This window comes from Podarcis tiliguerta, assembly GCF_965153285.1.
Source record: "Podarcis tiliguerta genome assembly, chromosome: 4".
Taxonomy (NCBI): domain Eukaryota; kingdom Metazoa; phylum Chordata; class Lepidosauria; order Squamata; family Lacertidae; genus Podarcis; species Podarcis tiliguerta.
In genome coordinates, this window is record NC_139537.1 from 1,464,387 (window position 1) to 1,485,318 (window position 20,932).

At 48.2% G+C, this 20,932-nt stretch overlaps 2 protein-coding genes across 5 annotated transcripts in view; both read left to right on the forward strand.

The window, feature by feature from the left end:
• The first annotated feature begins 238 nt into the window (after positions 1 to 238).
• On the forward strand, positions 239 to 20,592 carry LOC310675580 (uncharacterized protein). Of its 2 annotated transcripts, none has more exons than XM_083436472.1 (5): positions 239 to 731; positions 925 to 1,006; positions 16,482 to 16,564; positions 17,887 to 18,013; positions 18,971 to 20,592. In XM_083436472.1, the coding sequence occupies exons 1-5, from the start codon at positions 330 to 332 to the stop codon at positions 20,305 to 20,307; spliced, it is 2,031 nt and encodes a 676-aa protein (XP_083292598.1). In that variant the 5' UTR covers positions 239 to 329; the 3' UTR covers positions 20,308 to 20,592. The 2 variants fall into 2 exon arrangements, with proteins under 2 accessions (XP_083292598.1, XP_083292597.1); XM_083436471.1 differs by lacking the exons at positions 239 to 731; positions 925 to 1,006 and adding exons at positions 15,419 to 15,911; positions 16,105 to 16,186.
• The window catches only part of LOC310675595 (uncharacterized protein), a 34,806-nt gene continuing 26,656 nt past the window's right edge, over positions 12,783 to 20,932 (forward strand). For 2 of the 3 annotated variants that reach the window (XM_083436510.1, XM_083436509.1), the window contains exons 1-2: positions 12,783 to 12,856; positions 13,059 to 13,103. The gene's annotated coding sequence lies outside the window, so the exon portion shown is untranslated. The remainder of the gene's footprint in view (positions 12,857 to 13,058; positions 13,104 to 20,932) is intronic. The other variant, XM_083436507.1, reaches the window with a different exon arrangement.

The window sequence follows — 20,932 nt, forward strand, 5'->3', positions numbered from 1 at the left end:
CTCTTCGCTTGCCTCCACATTTCCACAATCTCCCTTCTAGAGACCTACATCATCTCCTCCTCCTCCTCCTCCTCCTCCTCCTCCTCCTCCTCCTTTTTAGAAAGATAGCTCAGAGTCTGGGCTGTGGTGCAATCCTACCCTGGTTCCCTCCAAGGCTCATCCATGCTTGCTCAGGGAACCTTTTTCTTCTCCTGATATTGTACAACTTTTGTAACAGAACAATGTATTTGCTTTGTAGGATTTGCTAGCGCCTCTCCTTAAGACAGACAGAACTTGGCAGAAGACCAAAAGGTTCCTTCCGATCTCTCAGAGGCTTCCTGAGAGCACAGATGGATGAACAAGATTCAGCTGGCCATAGAGCAGGAAGAGGCCATGTCATCCAAACTAGGAGCAGTGGGGGATTCTGGGAAAACTCTGTGCAGAAGATCCTGGGTGAGGAGGACACCCTCCGCTCAGAGGGGCAGAGCCAGCAGTTGAGGCAGTTCTGCTGCCAGGAGGCCAAAGGACCTCGAGAGGTTTGCAGCCGACTCTACCACCTTGACCATCAGTGGCTGAAGCCAGAAAGGCACACGAAAGCTGAGATGCTGGACCTGGTGATCTTGGAGCAGTTCCTGGCTGTCCTTCCACCAGAGATGGAGAGCTGGGTGAGGGACTGTGGAGCGGAGACCAGTTCCCAGGCCGTGGCCCTGGCCGAAGGTTTCCTCCTGAGTCAGGCAGAGGAGAGAAAGCAGGTGAGAGAGACTTTCCTCTGGATACTCCCAAGGGGCTCCAAACAGGACGGAGAACATCCAAAAATGGTCTGCTGGTGGCCCATCCTTTTTCGGGGAATGAGATCTAACACCCTTAAAGATTCTGTCTGTGTCGTTCTCTTTCTAATATTTCTCACCTTTCATATACTGTTTTGAATTCATATTGTTCTTTCAGAAAAGGGATCATTTTGCAGAAATGGACCTGGATTCCTGTGAGGCAGAGAGGCCTCCGTTGGACACCAGAGAGAGGCTACTGGGTAAGGAGGAAGGTGGTTTTTCTCATTCTGTTGGATTTCCAACTCATCTGATGGTTCTTTGCATCTTGGTTTTTTTTGGGGGGGGGGGTTGGGAATAAGGGTTCAGAGGACGGGAAACTTATTTCTGCACACCTAACATGAAATGGGCCTAAATATTCAACTGCACTGAGCAGGTAAGGCTTTCTCAAAGCCCATCTGTAGTTAGAGATGTCCTGTTTCCCCTGTGAGAGAAGCAGGCACTCCTAGCATTCTGCTTACCCTTTTTCTCTTGCAGGTGGCAGAATGATGGCAGCAAGACCTCTTTATCCGCCTTTTTATGGGGGCAGAAGGGAGGCAGCGGCTGTGGAACCAGATCAGGTCAGGGGAAGCTGCCTTGTGGGGACAGAGGCCGAGGGATGGAGCAATGTCATGGACTGGTTGGGCACAGAGAAATGGTGGGAGGAAGCAGCCAGGGAACCAGGAAGGGAAGATGGCTCAGAGCCCAAGGAGTGAAGGTGGAGGAAGGATGGGCGGTCAGAGGGAGAAGCTTTGAAAGAGAAGGTGTCAGAAGCTGAAGGGGTAACAGGGCTTAGTGAGCTGGGAGACTCTGTGGCAGAATGCAGTGCAGAATCGGAGGCAGAAGATGAAGGAGGCGAGTGGGAGGAGGGAGTTGAGAGGCAGAGGTGAGTCAGGAGAAGGAGGAGCCACCGGGGGCTCCCTCTCCGTCTGCCAGAATCCACCCTCCCTGCTTGTCTCTTAGAGCCAGGAGACGTCTGACAATGGAGGAGCAAAGGCAGGCTGCACACTGGCGCACTGTTCAATCACTTGCCAGAAACCCCAGAGAGGAGGGAACTTGGAAAGTTGTGGGGAGCCGGGGGCCTTCACTCTCAGCAACTGCTTTTGTGGAGGAAGAGGCTCAGGGAATGAGCTGCTGTTCTCAAGAGGCCCGAAACTCAGCCAGGTCTGTGAATATCGTGTTCTTGCTAATAAAGAGTCAACTCCAGCTGTGAAGTGTGGGATTTCCTGCCGGTATAACTCTGTGACTCCAGCCTTCTGAATATTGCCAGTAGGATTCATCTGTAGTTGCAGTTTTCATAGAATCCTAGAGTTGAAAGGGACCCCAAAGGTTATCAAGTCCAACCCCCTGCATTGCAGGAATCTCAGCTACATCACCCAAGACAGATGGCCATCCAAACTAGGCTTCTTGTATTTCTATATTCATCAATGAATGCTAAAATAGGCTTCTAAGCAGCAGACAGACGAGAACAAATAGTGGCCAGGATTCACCTAGCCAGCCCTATCTGCTGCAAAATGGGGCCTGCCCCCCACTCCTCCCCCTCTCCATGCCCCCATGAACCCCTTGAATTTGGCTCTAGGGCATTGGGAAGGAACTCCCCAGAACAACTCACGAGGAGAGGAGAAAGTGGATCCTTCCATCGGGGAAACTGGAATGCTTGCGTAGGCAGAATAACGTAAACATAAGCTGGAGTACCACCTATTTGCAAAAAGACGAATACCCACAGTTAAAATGCAGAATAAAAGAATTCAATTAAAGTGTTAAAATAGGTACCAATAATTAAAATGTGCAGCAAAGCAATCCTATTGAAATAACACAGTAATTAACAGGAAGGAAATAACAGAGCATTGTGTAGCAGATCATATTTCTGCTGTCTCAGAGGAGGACATTTCCCTTTTTATTTTAGGGTCCAGTATGCTTTGAAGATGTCGCTGTTCGCTTCACGGACGAGGAGTGGGCGTTGCTGGATCCTGACCAGAGAGCTCTGCATAAGGACGTCATGGAGGAGAATTGGGGGATCGTGGCCTCTCTTGGTAAGCCTCCGTGTGGGATCGTCCTATCTGCCAGGAAATTCAAAAAATACCTCTATGTGACAAACCTCATATATTTTCACAGCGCCCCCTACAACACCTGGGAACCTAAGACCCCCACAAGAAATAGTAAATTACAGCTTATTCTGTGAACAATTTTCCTCCTGTTCTGCCTCTTTATACCACGGTTGGGCTTGTCTGAACTGCCCAGGCATCTTAAATGTCAGCTTCAAAGTTGTTAGAATAGATAAGTAGTTTTTGTAAGGCTATCTGTTTTTGTTTTTGGTGCTGTCAGTCTTGGGTTGACCAAAGAGACAAATGACACTGGAGATGGAGGGGATGCCATGAGTGTGCCAAACAAAATCCATCCCAGAGAAGAGCCAGGCTGATTGAATCTCAGGTAGCACTAGCAGTGATAATAATAGCAATAATAATAATGTTTATTTATACCCTGACCATCTGGCTGGGTTGCCCCAGCCAATCTAGGAAGCTTCCAGCACATATACAGTGGTACCTCTGGTTGCGAATGGGATCCGTTCCGGAAGTCCGTCCAGATCCCGAGGTTTCGCAACACGAGGATCACTGTTCTGCGCATGCGCATGGATTTGTCGCTGTCAAAAGCTGATGTTTATATAACCCGAGGGTTATGTAACCCGAGGTGCTACTGTATAAACATGAAACAGTAATAATAACAACAATCTAATCCAATGAAAAAAGTACAAAATGTTTACAAAAAGTACAAAAATTTTAAAATGCGTAACTTACTTCAAACAAAGCAACATTCAACCAACAATTAGAATCCAATAATAAATACATTGGTTTATTACAAATAACAAAGCTAATGAACACTGCCTTCTCTACAACAAATTTAATGAGCATTATTCCATAACTGGGGGCTCCATTTGTTCCTGAGGCTCTAATCCCTTTTTCTCTCCATTGCAGATTGTGATGAATTGGAAAGCAAGAACAAAGGTGACCACAACACAATCTGCAGAGTGGAGAAGGCACGTAAAAATTTCGAATGTGGAAAGAGCTGCAGTCAGAGCTCCCATTCCACTTCCCATCAACGAAATCTCATTGGAAAGAAACCCTATCAGTGCACTGAATGTGGAAAGAGCTTCAGTAGCAGCCACAATCTCACTTCCCATCAAAGAATTCACACAGGGGAGAAACCATATCAGTGTGTGGAATGTGGAAAGAGCTTCAGTCAGAGCTCTCATCTCACTTCCCATCAAAGAATTCATACAGGGGAGAAACCCTATCAGTGTGTGGAATGTGGAAAGCGCTTCAGCTTGAGCGGTAATCTCACATCCCATCAAAGAATTCATACAGGGGAGAAACCCTATCAGTGCATGGAATGTGGAAAGAGCTTCCGTCAGAGATCCTATCTCACTTCCCATCAAAGAAGTCATACAGGGGAGAAACCCTATCAGTGCATGGAATGTGGAAAGAGCTTCAGTCAGAGCTGCAGTCTCACTTCCCATCAAAGAAGTCATACAGGGGAGAAACCCTATCAGTGCATGGAATGTGGAAAGAGCTTCAGTATGAGCTGTAATCTCACTTCCCATCAAATAATTCATACAGGAGAGAAACCACATCAGTGCATGGAATGTGGAAAGAGCTTCAGTATGAGCTCCAGTCTCACTTCCCATCAAAGAATTCATACAGGAGAGAAACCCTATCAGTGCATGGAATGTGGAAAGAGCTTCAGTCAGAGCTCCAGTCTCACTTCCCATCAAAGAATTCATACAGGGGAGAAACCCTATCAGTGCATGGAATGTGGAAAGAGCTTCAGTATGAGCTCCCATCTCACTTCCCATCAAATAATTCATACAGGAGAGAAACCATATCAGTGCATGGAATGTAGAAAGAGCTTCAGTATGAGCTCCAGTCTCAGTAAACATCAAAGAATTCATAAAGGGGAGAAACCCTATCAGTGCATGGAATGTGGAAAGAGCTTCAGTCAGAGCTCCAATCTCACTATCCATCAAAGAGTTCATAAAGGGGAGAAACCCTATCAGTGTGCGGAATGTGGAAAGAGCTTCAATCAAAAGGCCAGTCTCACTTACCATCAAAGAATTCATACTGGGGAGAATCACGGAATTGTAGAATTTTCGAGCTTGCAGTGATCCCTGGTGCAATCTATTCCTCCCATGTGATGCAGTAATAGCAAGTAAAGCATCCATGACAGATGACCATCCAACTTCATTTGAAAACCTCAAAGAATGGAAATTCCAGTACTCCCAAGGGAGTCCTATCCACTAACAGCTCTTGCTGTCAAAAAGTTCTTCTGCATGTTTAGTCAGTCTTTTTTTTAAAAAAAGAACAATTTGAAGGCATTGGTTTGTCTCCAACCCTGTGGAGCAGGTGTCCTATTGGGAAGACCCAGTTCTCCGAGTGCATGTTCTGGAAGTTGGGCAATAGGGGCAGTACAGGATTCCTTTTGGTGTACCGACCTCTGCACTGCACCAAGGATTCCCTCCCCGAGTTGCTCCAGGTCATGGTGGATGTTCTCCTGGAGACACCTAGTTTGGTTGTCCTAGGGGATTTTAACATCCACGCCGACACGACCTTACAAGGGGCCGCTTGGGACTTTGTGGAAAGCATGGCCTCCATGGGGCTTTCCCTGAATATGTTTGGCCCAACTCATAGCCGCGGACATGCCTTAGACCTGGTGTTCACCTCTCTTCCTTATTGAGAATGCCTGCCGGAAGGAGAAAACGAGATGCAAAGAGCCAGAAGATCATTATTGGGACTCACAGTTTCTCTAAAACAAAGAATCGGCAGAGAGCCAACGCCATCTTCCCTGGCTCAGGAACAGAACAGGTTGAGGAAGCCAAGAAAACGGAGCAAATAGAACAAGCAGTGAGTAACAACGTTGGGGGAACCTTACCCCACCTTAGAGAGGATGACAATGACCCGACCCCCCCTCCTCGCAGAAAAAGCTAATCCATCCAAGAGGGCAAGAGCAGGAGCAGGAGGGATTCCTCCCACTCCTAGCGCTGACCCCCCCCCCATGCCTCTAGAACAAGATATCAGAGGAGCCTACTTTCAACCGATTCCGGATACGCACCCCTACCAAGAGATTTGCATGTTGTCTGCAGAAACTATGGTTCTGGTTCTCCAAAGACTGAATGAAATCCTCTCCAAAATAGTTAACATTGAGAAACAATTGGATACTAGCTCCTTTAAATGCCCAAGGGCTTAAAAGGATGATAAGAAATGACTCTTTTAACAACACAACAACTCAAACTATGGATGAAGTGAGGTCCTGTCAAGTCTTGCAAATGAACCAGATAATGCTTGAGATTCACCGATACACTCATAGGTGGATGAACCGCAGACAAATTACTATGTCCTTGTCTCAGCTCCTGAATTACCATTACCGAAATGTATATCTAGAAAATTTCCACTTCCTGCCTACCGTGAGAAACACAACGCGTGAGAAACACAACGAAACACCATGGGACTGTCCTCCCCTGCTTGGGGTGCGGTTGGTTGGGTTCTATCTTCTAGGGATACTTACCCTATCAAACCTCCACCTCTTCCCCATACTATTTTGACCCAGGCCCAAGAATGACTTGTTATTGATGGGATGTTACCCCTCTATTGCTGAGGCTAGTATGGGGTCTGGGATTTCCACTATTGAAGGGCTAGGGAGGAATGGCGGTGGGGCTAGATATCTCTATTGGCGAAGGGCTTCGAGATGCAGTGATCCTCGAACCCCTTCCAATCTACGCCCCATCCTAAGGGATGAGGGTAGGGCGAGCAAGGATTACCCACCTCCGTCATTGGTGCTGTGCAATGCCAGGTCCATAGGCAACAAAACTGCCACAATGCATGACTTTTTTGTCTCACAGGGGATTGACCTGGCTTGCGTGACGGAGACCTGGGTATGGGAAGGCGAAGTAGTCTCCCTACATGAGATAACACCCCCAGGTTTCTCTGTCCTCCATCAATCGCGGACTGTGGGTCGGGGGGGAGGAGTAGCACTGTTAATCCGGGAGGATTGCTCTTTCAGAGCTCTGCCATCACCGGCGATCTCCGGCATTGAATGTGTTGGTCTTGTGTGGGGCACCAAGGAGAGTTTGGCTGTCTGGCTGGTGTACCGACCACCCAGCACACTGGCAGCCACCCTGTCAGACCTGCTGGAGGTGGCGGTGGGCTGGGCCTTGGAGTTCCCAAACCTACTGGTTTTGGGAGACTTCAACGTCCATCCCGATGCCGCTCCCTCCTCACAGGCTCTGGACCTAGTGACTTCCATGGCAACACTAGGGCTCTCCCAGTTTGTTTTGGGCCCCACTCATCAAGCAGGCCACACGCTGGATCTGATCTTTGAGGCTGGCATAGATGTGATCATGCTCCCCCCTGTGGAAGTGCCATGGTCTGATCACTACGCTCTGAAAGCCAAGATTGACTTCCCGCTCCTCCCCTGCTCGGGTGGCGAACCTATTTGGGCTTGTCCATGAAAACAGATGGATCCTGATAGATTCTGACCAGCCTTGCAGGACCCTGCTCCTGGCGACTCATTAGATGGCCTTGTTGAGGACTGGAATAACTGGCTCTTGGCAGCCATTGATGAGATTGAGCCTAAGTGCCCTCTGCGACCCCGTCGAAACCGGGCCCCTTGGTTTACTGAGGAGCTCCGGAAAATGAAGCGGGATCTCAGACGGCTAGAGCGAGTATGGCGACGGACTCATGACGGAGCCTCAAGAACATCTTATAGGACGCTTATGAGAGCCTATGAGATGGCTATGAAAGCTGCTAAGAAATCTTACTTTGCAGCTTCCATTGCATCCGCTAGCTCTCGCCCGGCACAACTTTTTATAATAATTAGGTCAATAACGTCCTTAGGAGGACAACCAAATTTAAGCACAAATTCGACCCACAGCTGTGAGGCATTCGCAAGCTTTTTTGCAGAGAATGTCCTATTGCTCCGCTGTGACCTCCCTGCCAATTTAGATACAGTGACTGAACTGGAGGCCCCTCGACTGACATCAGGTCCAGTGTTCGATCGACCATTTCGATCGGATACTCCCTGCTGATGTGGATAGATTCCTCCAAGTTGGTAGGCCCACCACCTGCCTCCTTGATCCGTGCCCGTCTTGGCTGATTAGGGAGTGTCCAGATGTTGTGCGGACCCCCCTGGTTGAAATTATCAATTTGTCCCTTGACACGGGGACATTCCCAGGGGAACTGAAGGAAGCAGTAGTGTGTCCACTCTTATAGAAAACTTCATTAGATCTCTTAGACCTATCCAATTACCGCCCAGTTTCAAATCTTCCATATCTGGGTAAGGTAATTGAGAGAGCGGTTGCTGAACAGCTTGGTAGGTTTCTGGAGGAAACATCGGCTTTAGATCCATTTCAGTCCGGGTTCCGTCCTGGTTTTGGGACCGAGACGGCTCTGGTTGCCCTAACAGATGATCTCCGTAGACAACTGGATCGAGGCGGGTCAGGACTGCTGATCCTTTTAGATTTGTCAGCAGCCTTTGACATGGTCGATCATGATCTTCTGGACCACCGCCTCGCAGACGTGGGGATATAGGGCCTAGCCAGTAACTGGCTGTGCTCTTTTACCTCTGGTCGGGCACAGAGGGTGGCACTAGGGAGGGAAATGTTGTCACGCCACTCCTTGGTGTGTGGAGTGCCGTAGGGCGCAATTCTCTCCCTGATGCTTTTTAACATCTTTATGCGCCCCCTTGCCCAGATTATCCGGAGCTTTGGGCTGGGCTGTCACCAATATGCTGATGACACTCAGCTCTATCTGCTGATGGATGGCCACACTGACTCGGCCCCGAACACGCTGACCAGATGCTTGGAAGCTGTGGCTGGATGGTTTCGTGGGAGCCGATTGAAACTAAATCCTTCGAAGACAGAGGTCCTATGGCTGGGTCGGGATGGCATGGGGATGAGGGACCAACTCCCTTCTCTTGCGGGGGCCCAATTAGTGCCTTTGCCTTCCATTAAGAGTTTGGGTGTAATCCTTGACGCCTCCCTTTCCAGGGAGGTGCAAGTTACAGCAACAGCCAAGGCGACATTTTTCCACCTTCGCCGCATCAAGCAGTTGGTCCCTTACCTTTCCCGCCCCAACCTGGCCACAGTGATCCATGCGACGGTCATCTCCAGGCTTGACTACTGTAATTCGCTCTGCGCGGGGCTGCCCTTGAAGATGACCCAGAAACTCCAGAGGGTGCAGAATGCTTCAGCGAGGCTCCTCACGGGGTCTCTGCCATGGGAGCATATTCACCCAGTGCTTTTCAAACTGCACTGGCAGTTACAAGGAACCAGCCAGAGGGCCTTCTCGGTAGTGGCGCCCTCCCTGTGGAACGCCCTCCCACCAGATGTCAAAGAGAACAACTACCAGACTTTTAGAAGACATCTGAAGGCAGCCCTGTTTAGGGAAGCTTTTAATTTTTGATGTATTAGTATTTTAATATTTTATTTGAAGCCGCCCAGAGTGGCTGGGGAAGCTCAGCCAGATGGGCAAGGTATAAATAATAAATATTAATAATAATTATCATTTTATTTTCTTTCTCCTGTAGTAACCTATGTTATCCATCATTTGAGAACCACGATATTGTTCTCCCTTTGCTCTTCTTTCATTTTTATCACAGTCTTTGAACTCTAATACTTTGAAGGAGCGAGGTTTTAATTTCATGAAGTGAGGCAGCTCATCCTCTATTAACAGTCGTAGCTGAGATAGGAAGACCATGTTGAGGGTCTGGAGAGAGTGTTCTGACGGGACTTAATCTGGAGGGAGAAGCTGTGGGAAAATTCTTCTTCTGGGGTCTCCTTCCATTTGGGAGGGGAGAGATTTTCTAGGAAAAGGAGATTTCTGAGTCAGTAAAAAAGGACTCAGATGATCCCCTGGGTCTGGCATACAAAGGAAAATACCTTGGGAGTGGGACTGCTAAGAGAGAGGGGAACCGAGGAAAAGTGGCCCCTCGCTCACGGACCAAAGTATGAAGCCATGAAGGAAGCTGGGCTGTCCTGTCATAACTGAGGGAATGAGAGAGAAGCAGCAGGAACAGAGTTAAGCCTTTTAGCATTTATTCTGGATTCCTGAAGTGTAACAACTGATTTTGAGAGGAGGGAGTTTAAGAGAAGCTGTGCCTGTACAGTGGTACCTCGGGTTAAGTATTTAATTTGTTCTGGAGGTCTGTTCTTAACCTGAAACTGTTCTTAACCTGAAGCACCACTTTAGCGAATGGGGCTGCCGGAGCACGATTTCGGTTCTCATCCTGAAGGAAAGTTCTTAACCCGAGGTACTATTGGGTAGCGGAGTCTGTAGCCTGAAGCGTATGTAACCTGAAGCGTTTGTAATGCAAGGTACCACTGTAGTACCTTGTTTAATCCTGTGACATTTAGCTTAAGTAATAAGTTAACGTCTACCTGACAGAGGCCTTCCAGAATCTGATTCAGAGCCAAATTTGGAGACATATGTCACTCAGAGAATTTCAGAATGTATGGGAGAAAGCAAAGATTGGTTGGATGGGCTTTCAGAGAGCTGTTTCAGAAGTAGATCGCGTGAAAATTGAGAACGGAGGCAGCCAGGAGATGTTTTATTAACACTAGTAACTAAAAGAGTGAAGGACGCAATCCTTCAGAACAGTTTTTGGAAAAAATCATGTGGTTGCCAGACAGAAAGTAGATATCTTTCGAGAGATTCCACTGAAATTGAGACTTAGAAGAACCAAATATAGATATTTAACAATAGCACTCAGGAGAGAAGACATTGGATATAAATGGGAATTCCCAGAGGGCATTTCCTTTACATACATGAAAAGGAGATACAGGCAAACATCACAATTTCAGAGAGTCCTTTGACAAATACAGGAGAGACTTAGATTCCAACTGCTGAAAGGCACATACGGTATTCTGTTAGAATGGGAGACGAAAGAGTGTGTTTGTGTGTTTTTACTATCAAGCAGTATATACATTATATGAAAATTACAATACATCATAACATCATATAACATAAGCAGGAGTTATAAAAAAAAATTTAATAAAATAGCGCACTGTCTTTCAGGTTGTGTCTTCCTGGAGTTCCACACCTCTGCTGGGTGGAGAGGAAATGGTCTCTACTCCTTCATCTCAGCTCCACAGCAGTTCTCTCAAAAAGACTTGGCACTCCAGAATGCAGGGAAATAATAATAATAATAATAATAATAATAATAATAACAACAATAATAGTATTTATTCAATTTATATACCCCCTTTATCAAAATATCCCAGGGCGGTGTACAACATGAAAAGCACAATACAGAACAACAATGCTAAAGACATAATAAAAAGCATCCTGTGAGACAGCCTAGTAATGCAGCACTCCTTCTAAAACTTGAGGGGAGACTCACTCCTCACCTGCTTTTACGGCCACTATGGGCCTGTGGTGATTCATCCAAGGGAGGCTCCTCTGCTGGCCCTCCGAAGATTCTGACATCGTCCACTCTTTCTCCTGTCGCCCACAGCCATAGAATATGAAGAGAGTGGTCCTCCCAAACTCTGCCTATCCTCCAACATGTTGCAGAGGGAAATTGGGACCGCGACTTTTGGGGCCACGCTCCTGAATGAGTCACGTAACTCCCACGAGAGCAAGGACCCCCCAAAATGGGCGTCTTTTGGGGCCACAGTTTCACGGGAGCCAAAACAGGACATCCTGGGAGCCAATCAGAAGCCAGGGTGGCTTCTGGAATTGCAGGACGTCCCACTCAAAGCAGAACAGTTGACAGGTATGTGAAGACCGCCAAAGATGGAGAATCCACAACCCATAGTGCAGGCATCCCCAAACTCGGCCCTCCAGATGTTTTGGGACTACAACTCCCATCATCCCTAGCAAACAGGACCAGTGGTCAGGAATGATGGGAATTGTAGTCGCAAAACATCTGGAGGGCCGAGTTTGCCTATGCCTGCCATAGTCAATATGGCTGCCTTTGCCACTGGCTGAGATGCTTCTGTCCATTTCATCTGCTTAGCCAATCCAGATATTCACACCCAACAGGTCCCACCGCTGCCTCCAGCAACTCTCTCCCATGGGACTGGCTTGGCCAGGAGGTGGCTCCTGTTGTCACTTGTCTCCCCTTCTTCTCTCTGTGAGAATCCAGGGAACGGGAAGGGGAAAGAAACCAAGCTAGAAGATGATCACAGGTTGTTGTGGTTTTTTTTTGGGGGGGGGGCTTCTTAGGAGTCCTGTGTGGCACCTTGAAGGCTCTCCGATTCTGACTGCAGTCCTACCTGGGAGCCAGTTCCTTTGTGGGATTTATCAGCCCCTCTGAGCCCCCCCCCCCCCCCCGGGCACCTGCTCAGGTGAGAGGAGGGTGTCACAGCACAGGTAGCAAATCAGCTGCTGCTCCGTCCCTTGAGGGTTTCCCCGCCTCACTTAATTGGCCAAATTTTCCAAAAAGGCATCACCCGCCACTATATAAACCCTCTCTCTCTCTCACACACACACCCCGGCAGCAGCAATGACGTGGTACAGCTTTCAGTGCTAAGAGTGTGTCCCTCCTTTGGGAGGGGGAACACAGCCCCCCAGCAAAGTTTGGAGGACGAGCCAAGAGGTATAGCCGGACATTCTGACGGGAAGAGCAGCAGAATCCCTTGGGAGGTGGCGGACTCTCCTTCCTTGGAGGTTTTTAAGCAGAGATTGGATTGCTGCCTTGCAGCGGGGTTGGAATAGATGACCCTTAGGGCTCCCTCCCCTTCTAGGATGAGGTTCCTTGCTTCCTGCAAACCCCTTTTCCCTGCAACCTCTTCCTCCAGTTTCTGGCCAAGGGAGGGAGCAGATCACAGACCAACCAAGAGCGTCCCCTCAAAATGAGCATCTCTGGGATTCTGCAATGCAGGAGAGAAAAGGCAGAGAGGACTGAGCAGGGTGGACTCGGCTTTGCAAGGGTTAAAGGGAACTGAGCTGCATTCCTAGACAGGACAGGAAGTAAGGGGGGGCCAGGTCCTCCAGAGGAAAGCCCCCTCCCTCCCCTTCCTGCAGGGGGGGGGGGTTGCTTTCCTCTGCTGCAAATGCTGCATTGTTCTCTTCCACGGGGATCTGGTGAGTCTCTTCTTCCTCCCCCCCCCCCCGAGGGTGCAGTGGGGAGAAGGGGGGGGGGGGGTCCCAGGGCTGCAGCAGGGGAGGGTGGCTCATGTGGGGGGGGGTGTGGAGAAGACTCTGGGAGCAGGGGGTCCTGCCAAGGAGGGGCGAAATCGCGCGAGGTCCGCAACTACAGTACTGTGTATTCTGCATTTGTATAAAGACGCTGCTTACTCCTTTGGGAAGGACAATCCTCTCCTGGGATCTGGTGAGTCTCCTCTCTCCCCCCCCCCCCCCGAGGGTGCAGTGGGGAGAAGGGGGGGTCCCAGGGCTGCAGCAGGGGAGGGTGGCTCATGGGGGGGGGGAGCCCCTGAGAGCAGGGGGTCCTGCCAGGGAGGGGCGAGGTCGCAGGAACTGTCTCCTTCCTTTAGATCTTTTGTGGGGGGGAGGGGAGGAGGTTACCGCCCCCCTTCCAGAAAAAGAATTATTCACAGCCCCTGGGAAATCTAGCAGATAGAAACCTAGCTTCTTTAAATGAGGCTATCAGTGGGACCTCTGCTGTGTGTGACAGGGGTCAGCGTCATTGCACAACAGAGGAAACGTGTATGAATGGTTGCTCCCAAACCTCTTCGTTCCTTTCCCTTCTTTCTTTCTTTCTTTCTTTCTTTCTTTCTTTCTTTCTTTCTTTCTGCTTCTACCGCCCCCTTATTGGCAGAGGAGGCCAGCCAAGCAGATCAAGCCAAGCTTTATGAGGAGCTGGGTATGTTTAGTTGGCAAAGAGGAGACAGAGAGGAGATAGGAGAGCCATGTCAGATTAGATAATTTATTACGGTCAGAGATCAGCTTATGAAACACACTTGGGGGTACAGAAGTAAAACAGGCAATTTATGTACAACAATAAATTTAAAAACAATGTACACCAATAAACTATACATGGGAGTTGACTCAGAGTCACCCATGAAACCGAGTTTGGGGATTTTCATGACGGACTATTTTGAGTTGGGAGATGGTCTGCGCCTACAGATCTGTACACAGAATCTGGCAACCATCCAGGTCTTCTTCTGATCTTTGCCTAACAGGAAAAGGTCTAATTTTTGCTTTTGCGGGAGGTCAGCGAGCCTCACCAGCAGGGGATCAATGGTCTTACTACGGACGTCTAAAGAACAAGTGTTTTGGCTGCCTATCTCTCCCAATGGACAGTTGAAAAGTCTCTGAGCACACGGGACTTTTCTAAAGGCTCCATCCAGGACCAGCGAGGGAAGAGCCCAGCTTCTGGCGAGTGTAAAGGCCCTTCTTTCATTTCTAGATGCGAGAAAGAAGAAATATTCTGCTGGTGCGGCTATATATTTCTCAATTTCTCCAATTTTATAGTCGGAGCACCTTGCGCAGTCCTGTTCTCTCTCGGTATCTAATATTTTTGCCTGACCGTGGCTTTTGCCTGGCCCAAGCCCAGACTTAGAAGGGCTTGAGGGGTAAAACCCAGTTTCTGGAGGGTGTTCAGAACTGCAGTCTGCCAGCCTGACTGGAATTGGTCGCAGAGGATCAATGGGGCTCTCCCTCTGGGGAGCAATGTCAGCCATTTGTAGATTGATGTTAGGTAGATGCTAGCCTCCACTCTCATCATCCCCGTTTCTCATCTAACCCATCTAGTTTGTGACTTGTTCTAATTTATGGCCTTGGAGTTCCCAGCTTTTAAGCTTTGGTTTTGCCCCAAAAGTGAGTATCTTGGTCTTTTGATAGTTGATTTTGAGACATTCAGATTCACAGTATGCTGCGAGCTTTCTTAGTGCTCTTTTGAGTCCAATGGGGGTTCTAGATAAAATTACTGCATCATCGGCATATAGCAGGACCGAAATATGCCGATTTGCGAGCTTCAGAGGGTGGAGTTCTGAGTCATGGAGTGCAGATACTAAATTATTTAGATAGAAATTGAATAGTAGAGGGGCCAATAGGCACCCTTGCCTGACTCCTTTAGAGGTTTTAATAGGGACCGTTAGGTGTCCTAGGTGGCTACACCTGACTCTAAGAGCCGTGCTTGCCTGCAGTGCCTGAATTAAGAGCAGAAGCCTTCTGTCTATGTAGGTACCCTGTAGTCTGTCCCAGAGAATGGTTCTGGAGACTGTATCAAAGGCTGCTTTTAGATCAACAAAGGCAGTTTATAGTGAGGCCGACCTTTAGGAGAGCCAGGTCACCTGGGCGCAGGATTCCAACCAATGGCTTCAAGCTACAAGAAAGGAGATTCAGATTCAACACACGTAGTCATTTTTCACGAGGCACCAATGACTCCCTTGTCAATCAGTTCTGATTTCATGCATTGACTGGAAGGAAGGAGCAACCAGGCTGATTCGCCTCGCATTAATCTCTTCGCTTGCCTCCACATTTCCACAATCTCCCTTCTAGAGGCCTCCTCCTCCTCCTCCTCCTCCTCCTCCTCCTCCTTTTTAGAAAGATAGCTCAGAGTCTGGGCTATGGTGCAATCCTACCCTGGTTCCCAGCAAGACTCATCCATGCTTGCTCAGGGAAGCTTTTTCTTCTCCTGATATTGTACAACTTTTGTAACAGAACAATGTATTTGCTTTGTAGGATTTGATAGAGCTTCTCATTCAGACAGACAGAACTTGGCAGAAGACCAAAAGGTTCCTTCCGATCTCTCAGAGGCTTCCTGAGAGCACAGATGGGTGAGCGAGACACAGCTGGCCCTGGAACAGGAAGAGGCCATGACATCCAAACTGGGAGCAGTGGGGGATTCTGGGAAAACTCTGTGCAGAAGATCCTGGGTGAGGAGGACACCCGCCGCTCAGAGGTGCAGATCCAGCAGTGGAGGCAGTTCTGCTGCCAGGAGGCCAAAGGACCCCGAGAGGTTTGCAGCCAACTCTACCACCTTTGCCACCAGTGGCTGAAGCCAGAAAGGCACACGAAAGCTGAGATGCTGGACCTGGTGATTTTGGAACAGTTCCTGGCTGTCCTTCCACCGGAGATGGAGAGCTGGGTGAGGGACTGTGGAGCGGAGACCAGTTCCCAGGCCGTGGCCCTGGCTGAAGGTTTCCTCCTGAGTCAGGCAGAGGACAGAAAGCAGGTGAGAGAGACTTTCCTCTGGATACCCCCAAGGGGCTCCAAACAGGCCGGAGAACATCCCAAAATGGTCTGCTGGTGGCCCATCCTTCTTCGGGGAATGAGATCTAACACCCTTAAAGATTCTGTCTGTGTCGTTCTCTTTCTAATATTTCTCACCATTCATTCTCTGTTTTGAATTCATATTGTTCTTTCAGAAAAGGGATCATTTTGCAGAAATGGACCTGGATTCCTGTGAGGCAGAGAGGCCTCCGTTGGACACCAGAGAGAGGCCACTGGGTAAGGAGGAAGGTGGTTTTTCTCCGTTTGGTCTCATTCTGTTGGTTTTCCAACTCATCTGAGGGTTCTTTTCATCTTGGTTTTTTTCTTTTTCTTTGAGGGGTGGGGGTTGGGAACAAGGGTTCAGAGGAGGGGAGACGTATTTCTGCACACCTAACATGAAATGGGCACAAAACTTCAACTGCACTCAGCAGGTAAGGCTTCTCAAAGCCCATCTGTAGTTAGAGATGTCCTGTTTCCCCTGTGAGAGAAGCAGGCAATCCTAGCATACTGCTATCCTTTTTTTCTTTTGAAGGTGAAGGAATGATGCTGGCAAGACCTCCCTATCCACCTTTTCATGGGGGCAGAAGTGAAGCAGCGGCTGTGGAACCAGATCAGGTCAGGGGAAGCTGCCTTGTGGGGACAGAGGCCGAGGGATGGAGCAATGTCATGGACTGGTTGGGCACAGAGGAATGGTGGGAGGAAGCAGCCGGGGAACCAGGAAGGGAAGATAGCGCTGAGCCCAAGGAGTGAAGCTGGAGGAAGGATGGGCGTTCAGAGGGAGAAGCTTGGGAAGAGGAGGCATCAGAAGCTGAAGGGGTAACAGGGCTTAGTGAGCTGGGAGACTCTGTGGCAGAATGCAGTGCAGAATCCGAGGCAGAAGAGGAAGGAGGCGAGTGGGAGGAGGGAGGTAGAGAGGCAGAGGTGAGTCAGGAGAAGGAGGAGCCACCGGGGGCTCCCTCTCCTTCTGCCAGAATCCACCCTCCCTGCTTGTCTCTCAGAGCCAAGAGAGGTCTAACATGGAGGAGCAAAGGCAGGCTGCACACTGGCGCATTGTTGAATCGCTTGCCAGAAACCCCAGAGAGGAGGGGACTTGGAAAGCTGTGGGAAGCCGGGGGCCTTCACTCTTTGCAACTGCTTGTGTGGAGGAAGAGGCTCAGGGAATGAGCTGCTGTTCTCAAGAGGCCCGAAACTCAGCCAAGTCTGTGAACATCGTGCTCTTGCTAATAAAGAATAAACTCCAGCTGTGAACTGTGGGATTTCCTGCCCTTATAACTCTGTGATGCCAGCCTTCTGAATGTTGCCAGTAGGATTCATCTGTAGTTGCAGTTTTCATAGAATCCTAGAGTTGAAAGGGACCCAAAGGGTTATCAAGTCCAACCCCCTGCATTGCAGGAGTCTCAGCTAGATCATTCAAGACAGATGGCCATCCAAACTAGGCTTCTTGTATTTCTATATTCATCAATGAATGCTAAAATAGGCTTCTAAGCAGCGGACAGATGATAACAATTTCCAGGATTCACCTAGCCAGCCCTATCTGCTGCAAAATGGGGCCTGCCCCCCACTCCTCCCCCTCTCCATGCCCCCATGAACCCCTTGAATTGGGCTCTAGGGCATTGGGAGGGAACCTCCCAAGAACAACTCACGAGGAGAGGAGAAAGTGGATTCTTCCATCGGGGAAACTGGAATGCTTGCGTAGGCAGAATAACGTAAACATAAGCTGGAGTACCACCTATTTGCAAAAAGACGAATACCCACAGTTAAAATGCAGAATAAAAGAATTCAATTAAAGTGTTAAAATAGGTACCAATTATTAAAATGTGCAGCAAAGCAATCCTATTGAAATAACACAGTAATTAACAGGAAGGAAATAACAGAGCATTGTGTAGCAGATCATATTTCTGCTGTCTCAGAGGAGGACATTTCCCTTTTTCTTTTAGGGTCCAGTGTGCTTTGAAGATGTCGCTGTTCGTTTCACGGACGAGGAGTGGGAGTTGCTGGATCCTGACCAGAGAGCTCTGCATAAGGACGTCATGGAGGAGAATTGGGGGATCGTGGCCTCTCTTGGTAAGCCTCCGTGTGGGATCGTCCTATCTGCCAGGAAATTCAAAAAATACCTCTATGTGACAAACCTCATATATTTTCACAGCGCTCCCTACAACACCTGGGAACCTAAGACCCCCACAAGAAATATTAAATTACAGCTTTTTCTGTGAACAATTTTCCTCCATTTCTGCCTCCTTCTACCACAGTTGGCCTGATCTGAACTGACCAGGCATCTTAAATGTCAGCTTAAAAGTTGTTAGAAAAGATAAGTAGCTTCTGTCAGGTTTTCTGTTTTTGTTTTTGGTGCTGTCAGTCTTGGGTTGACCAAAGAGACAAATGACATTGGAGATGGAGGGGATGCCATGAGTGTGCCAAACAACATCCGCCCCAGAGAAGAGCCAGGCTGATTGAATCTCAGGTAGCACTAGCAGTGAAAATAATAGCAATAATAATGTTTATTTATACCCTGACCATCTGGCTTTTTCCCTGACCATCTGGTTGGGTTGCCCCAGCCAATCTGGGAAGCTTCTAGCACATATACAGTGGTACTTCTGGTTGCGAATGGGATCCGTTCCGGAGGTCCGGCCAGATCCCGAGGTTTCGCAACACGAGGATCACTGTTCTGCGCATGCGCATGGATTTGTCGCTGTCAAAAGCTGATGTTTATATAACCCGAGGGTTACGTAACCCGAGGTGCTACTGTATAAACATGAAACAGTAATAATAACAACAATCCAATCCAATGGAAAAAGTACAATTTTTTTTTCAAAAAGTACAAAAATGTTAAAATGCGTAACTTACTTCAAACAAAGCAACATTCAACCAACAATGAGAATCCAATAATAAATACATTGGTTTATTACAAATAACAAAGCTAATGAACACTGCCTTCTCTACAACAAATTTAATGAGCATTATTCCCTAACTGGGGGCTCCATTTGTTCCTGAGGCTCTAATCCCTTTTTCTCTCCATTGCAGATTGTGATGAATTGGAAATCAAGAACAAAGGTGACCACAACACAATCTGCAGAGTGGAGAAGGCACGTAAAAATTTGGAATGTGGAAAGAGCTGCAGTCAGAGCTCCCATTCCACTTCCCATCAACAAAATCTCATTGGAAAGAAACCCTATCAGTGCACTGAATGTGGAAAGAGCTTCAGTAGCAGCCACAATCTCACTTCCCATCAAAGAATTCACACAGGGGAGAAACCCTATCAGTGTGTGGAATGTGGAAAGAGCTTCAGTAGAAGCTCCGATCTCACTAAACATCAAAGAATTCATAAAGGGGAGAAACCCTATCAGTGTGTGGAATGTGGAAAGAGCTTCAGTCAGAGCTCCAATCTCACTTCCCATCAAAGAATTCATACAGGGGAGAAACCCTATCGGTGTATGGAATGTGGAAAGAGCTTCAGTATGAGCTGTAATCTCACTTCCCATCAAAGAATTCATACAGGGGAGAAACCCTATCAGTGCAAGGAATGTGGAAAGAGCTTCAGTAAGAGCTCATCTCTCACTTCCCATCAAAGAATTCATACAGGGGAGAAACCCTATCGGTGTGTGGAATGTGGAAAGAGCTTCAGTATGAGCTGTAGTCTCACATCCCATCAAAGAATTCATACAGGGGAGAAACCCTATCGGTGTGTGGAATGTGGAAAGAGCTTCAGTATGAGCTGTAGTCTCACATCCCATCAAAGAATTCATACAGGGGAGAAACCCTATCAGTGTGTGGAATGTGGAAGGAGCTTCAGCGTGAGCTCCCATCTCACATCCCATCAAAGAATTCATACAGGGGAGAAACCCTATCAATGTGTGGAATGTGGAAAGAGCTTCAGCATGAGCTCCGATCTCACTAGGCATCAGAGAATTCATACAGGGGAGAAACCCTTTCAGTGCGTGGAATGTGGAAAGAGCTTCAGTAGAAGCTCCGATTTCACTTCCCATCAAAGAATTCATACAGGGGAGAAACCCTATCAGTGTGTGGAATGTGGAAAGAGCTTCAGTCAGAGCTCCCATCTCACTTCCCATCAAAGAATTCATACCGAGGGTAAACCCTATCAGTGTGCGGAATGTGGAAAGAGTTTCAGCCAGAGAGTCCATCTGAATATCCATCAAAGAATTCATACAGGGGAGAAACCCTATCAGTGTGTGGAATGTGGAAAGAGCTTCAGTCAGAGCTCCCATCTCACTTCCCATCAAAGAATTCATACCGGGGAGAAACCCTATCAGTGTGCGGAATGTGGAAAGAGCTTCAATCAAAAGGCCAATCTCACTTCCCATCAAAAAATTTATACGGGGAGAAACCCTATCAGTGCGTGAAATGTGGAAAGAGTTTCAGCCAGAGAGTCCATCTGAATATCCATCAAAGAATTCATACAGGGGAGAATCACGGAATTGTAGAATTTTCGAGCTTGCAGTGATCCCTGGTGCAATCTATTCCACCCATGTGATGCAGGAATAGCAAGTAAAGCATCCGTGAAAGATGACCATCTAACTTCATTTGAAAACCTCAAAGAATGGAAATTCCAGAACTCCCAAGGGAGTCCAATCCACTAACAGCTCTTGCTGTCAAAAAGTTCTTCCGCATGTTTAGTCAGTCTTTTTTTTAAAAAAGAACAATTTGAAGGCATTGGTTTGTGTCCAACCCTGTGGAGCAGGCGTCCTATTGGGAAGACCCAGTTCTCCCAGTGCATGTTCTTGAAGTTGGGCAATAGGGGCAGTACAGGATTCCTTTTGGTGTACCGACCTCCCCACTGCACCAAGGATTCCCTGCCCGAGCTGCTCCAGATCGTGGCGGATGTTTTCCTGGAGACACGTAGCTTGGTTGTCCTAGGGGATTTTAACATCCACGCCGACATGACCTTACAAGGGGCCACTTGGGACTTCGTGGAAAGCATGGCCTCCATGGGGCTTTCCCTGAATGTGTTTGGCCCAACTCATAGCC

Coding starts and splice junctions, on each gene's coding strand:
- LOC310675580 (XM_083436472.1), top strand. CDS start 330: ATGGATGAACAAGATTCAGCTGGCCATAGAGCAGGAAGAGGCCATGTC. Junction 16,565..17,886: donor CGGCTGTGGAACCAGATCAG/GTCAGGGGAAGC, acceptor TTTTTCTTTTAG/GGTCCAGTGTGCTTTGAAGA. Junction 18,014..18,970: donor GGGGATCGTGGCCTCTCTTG/GTAAGCCTCCGT, acceptor TCTCCATTGCAG/ATTGTGATGAATTGGAAATC.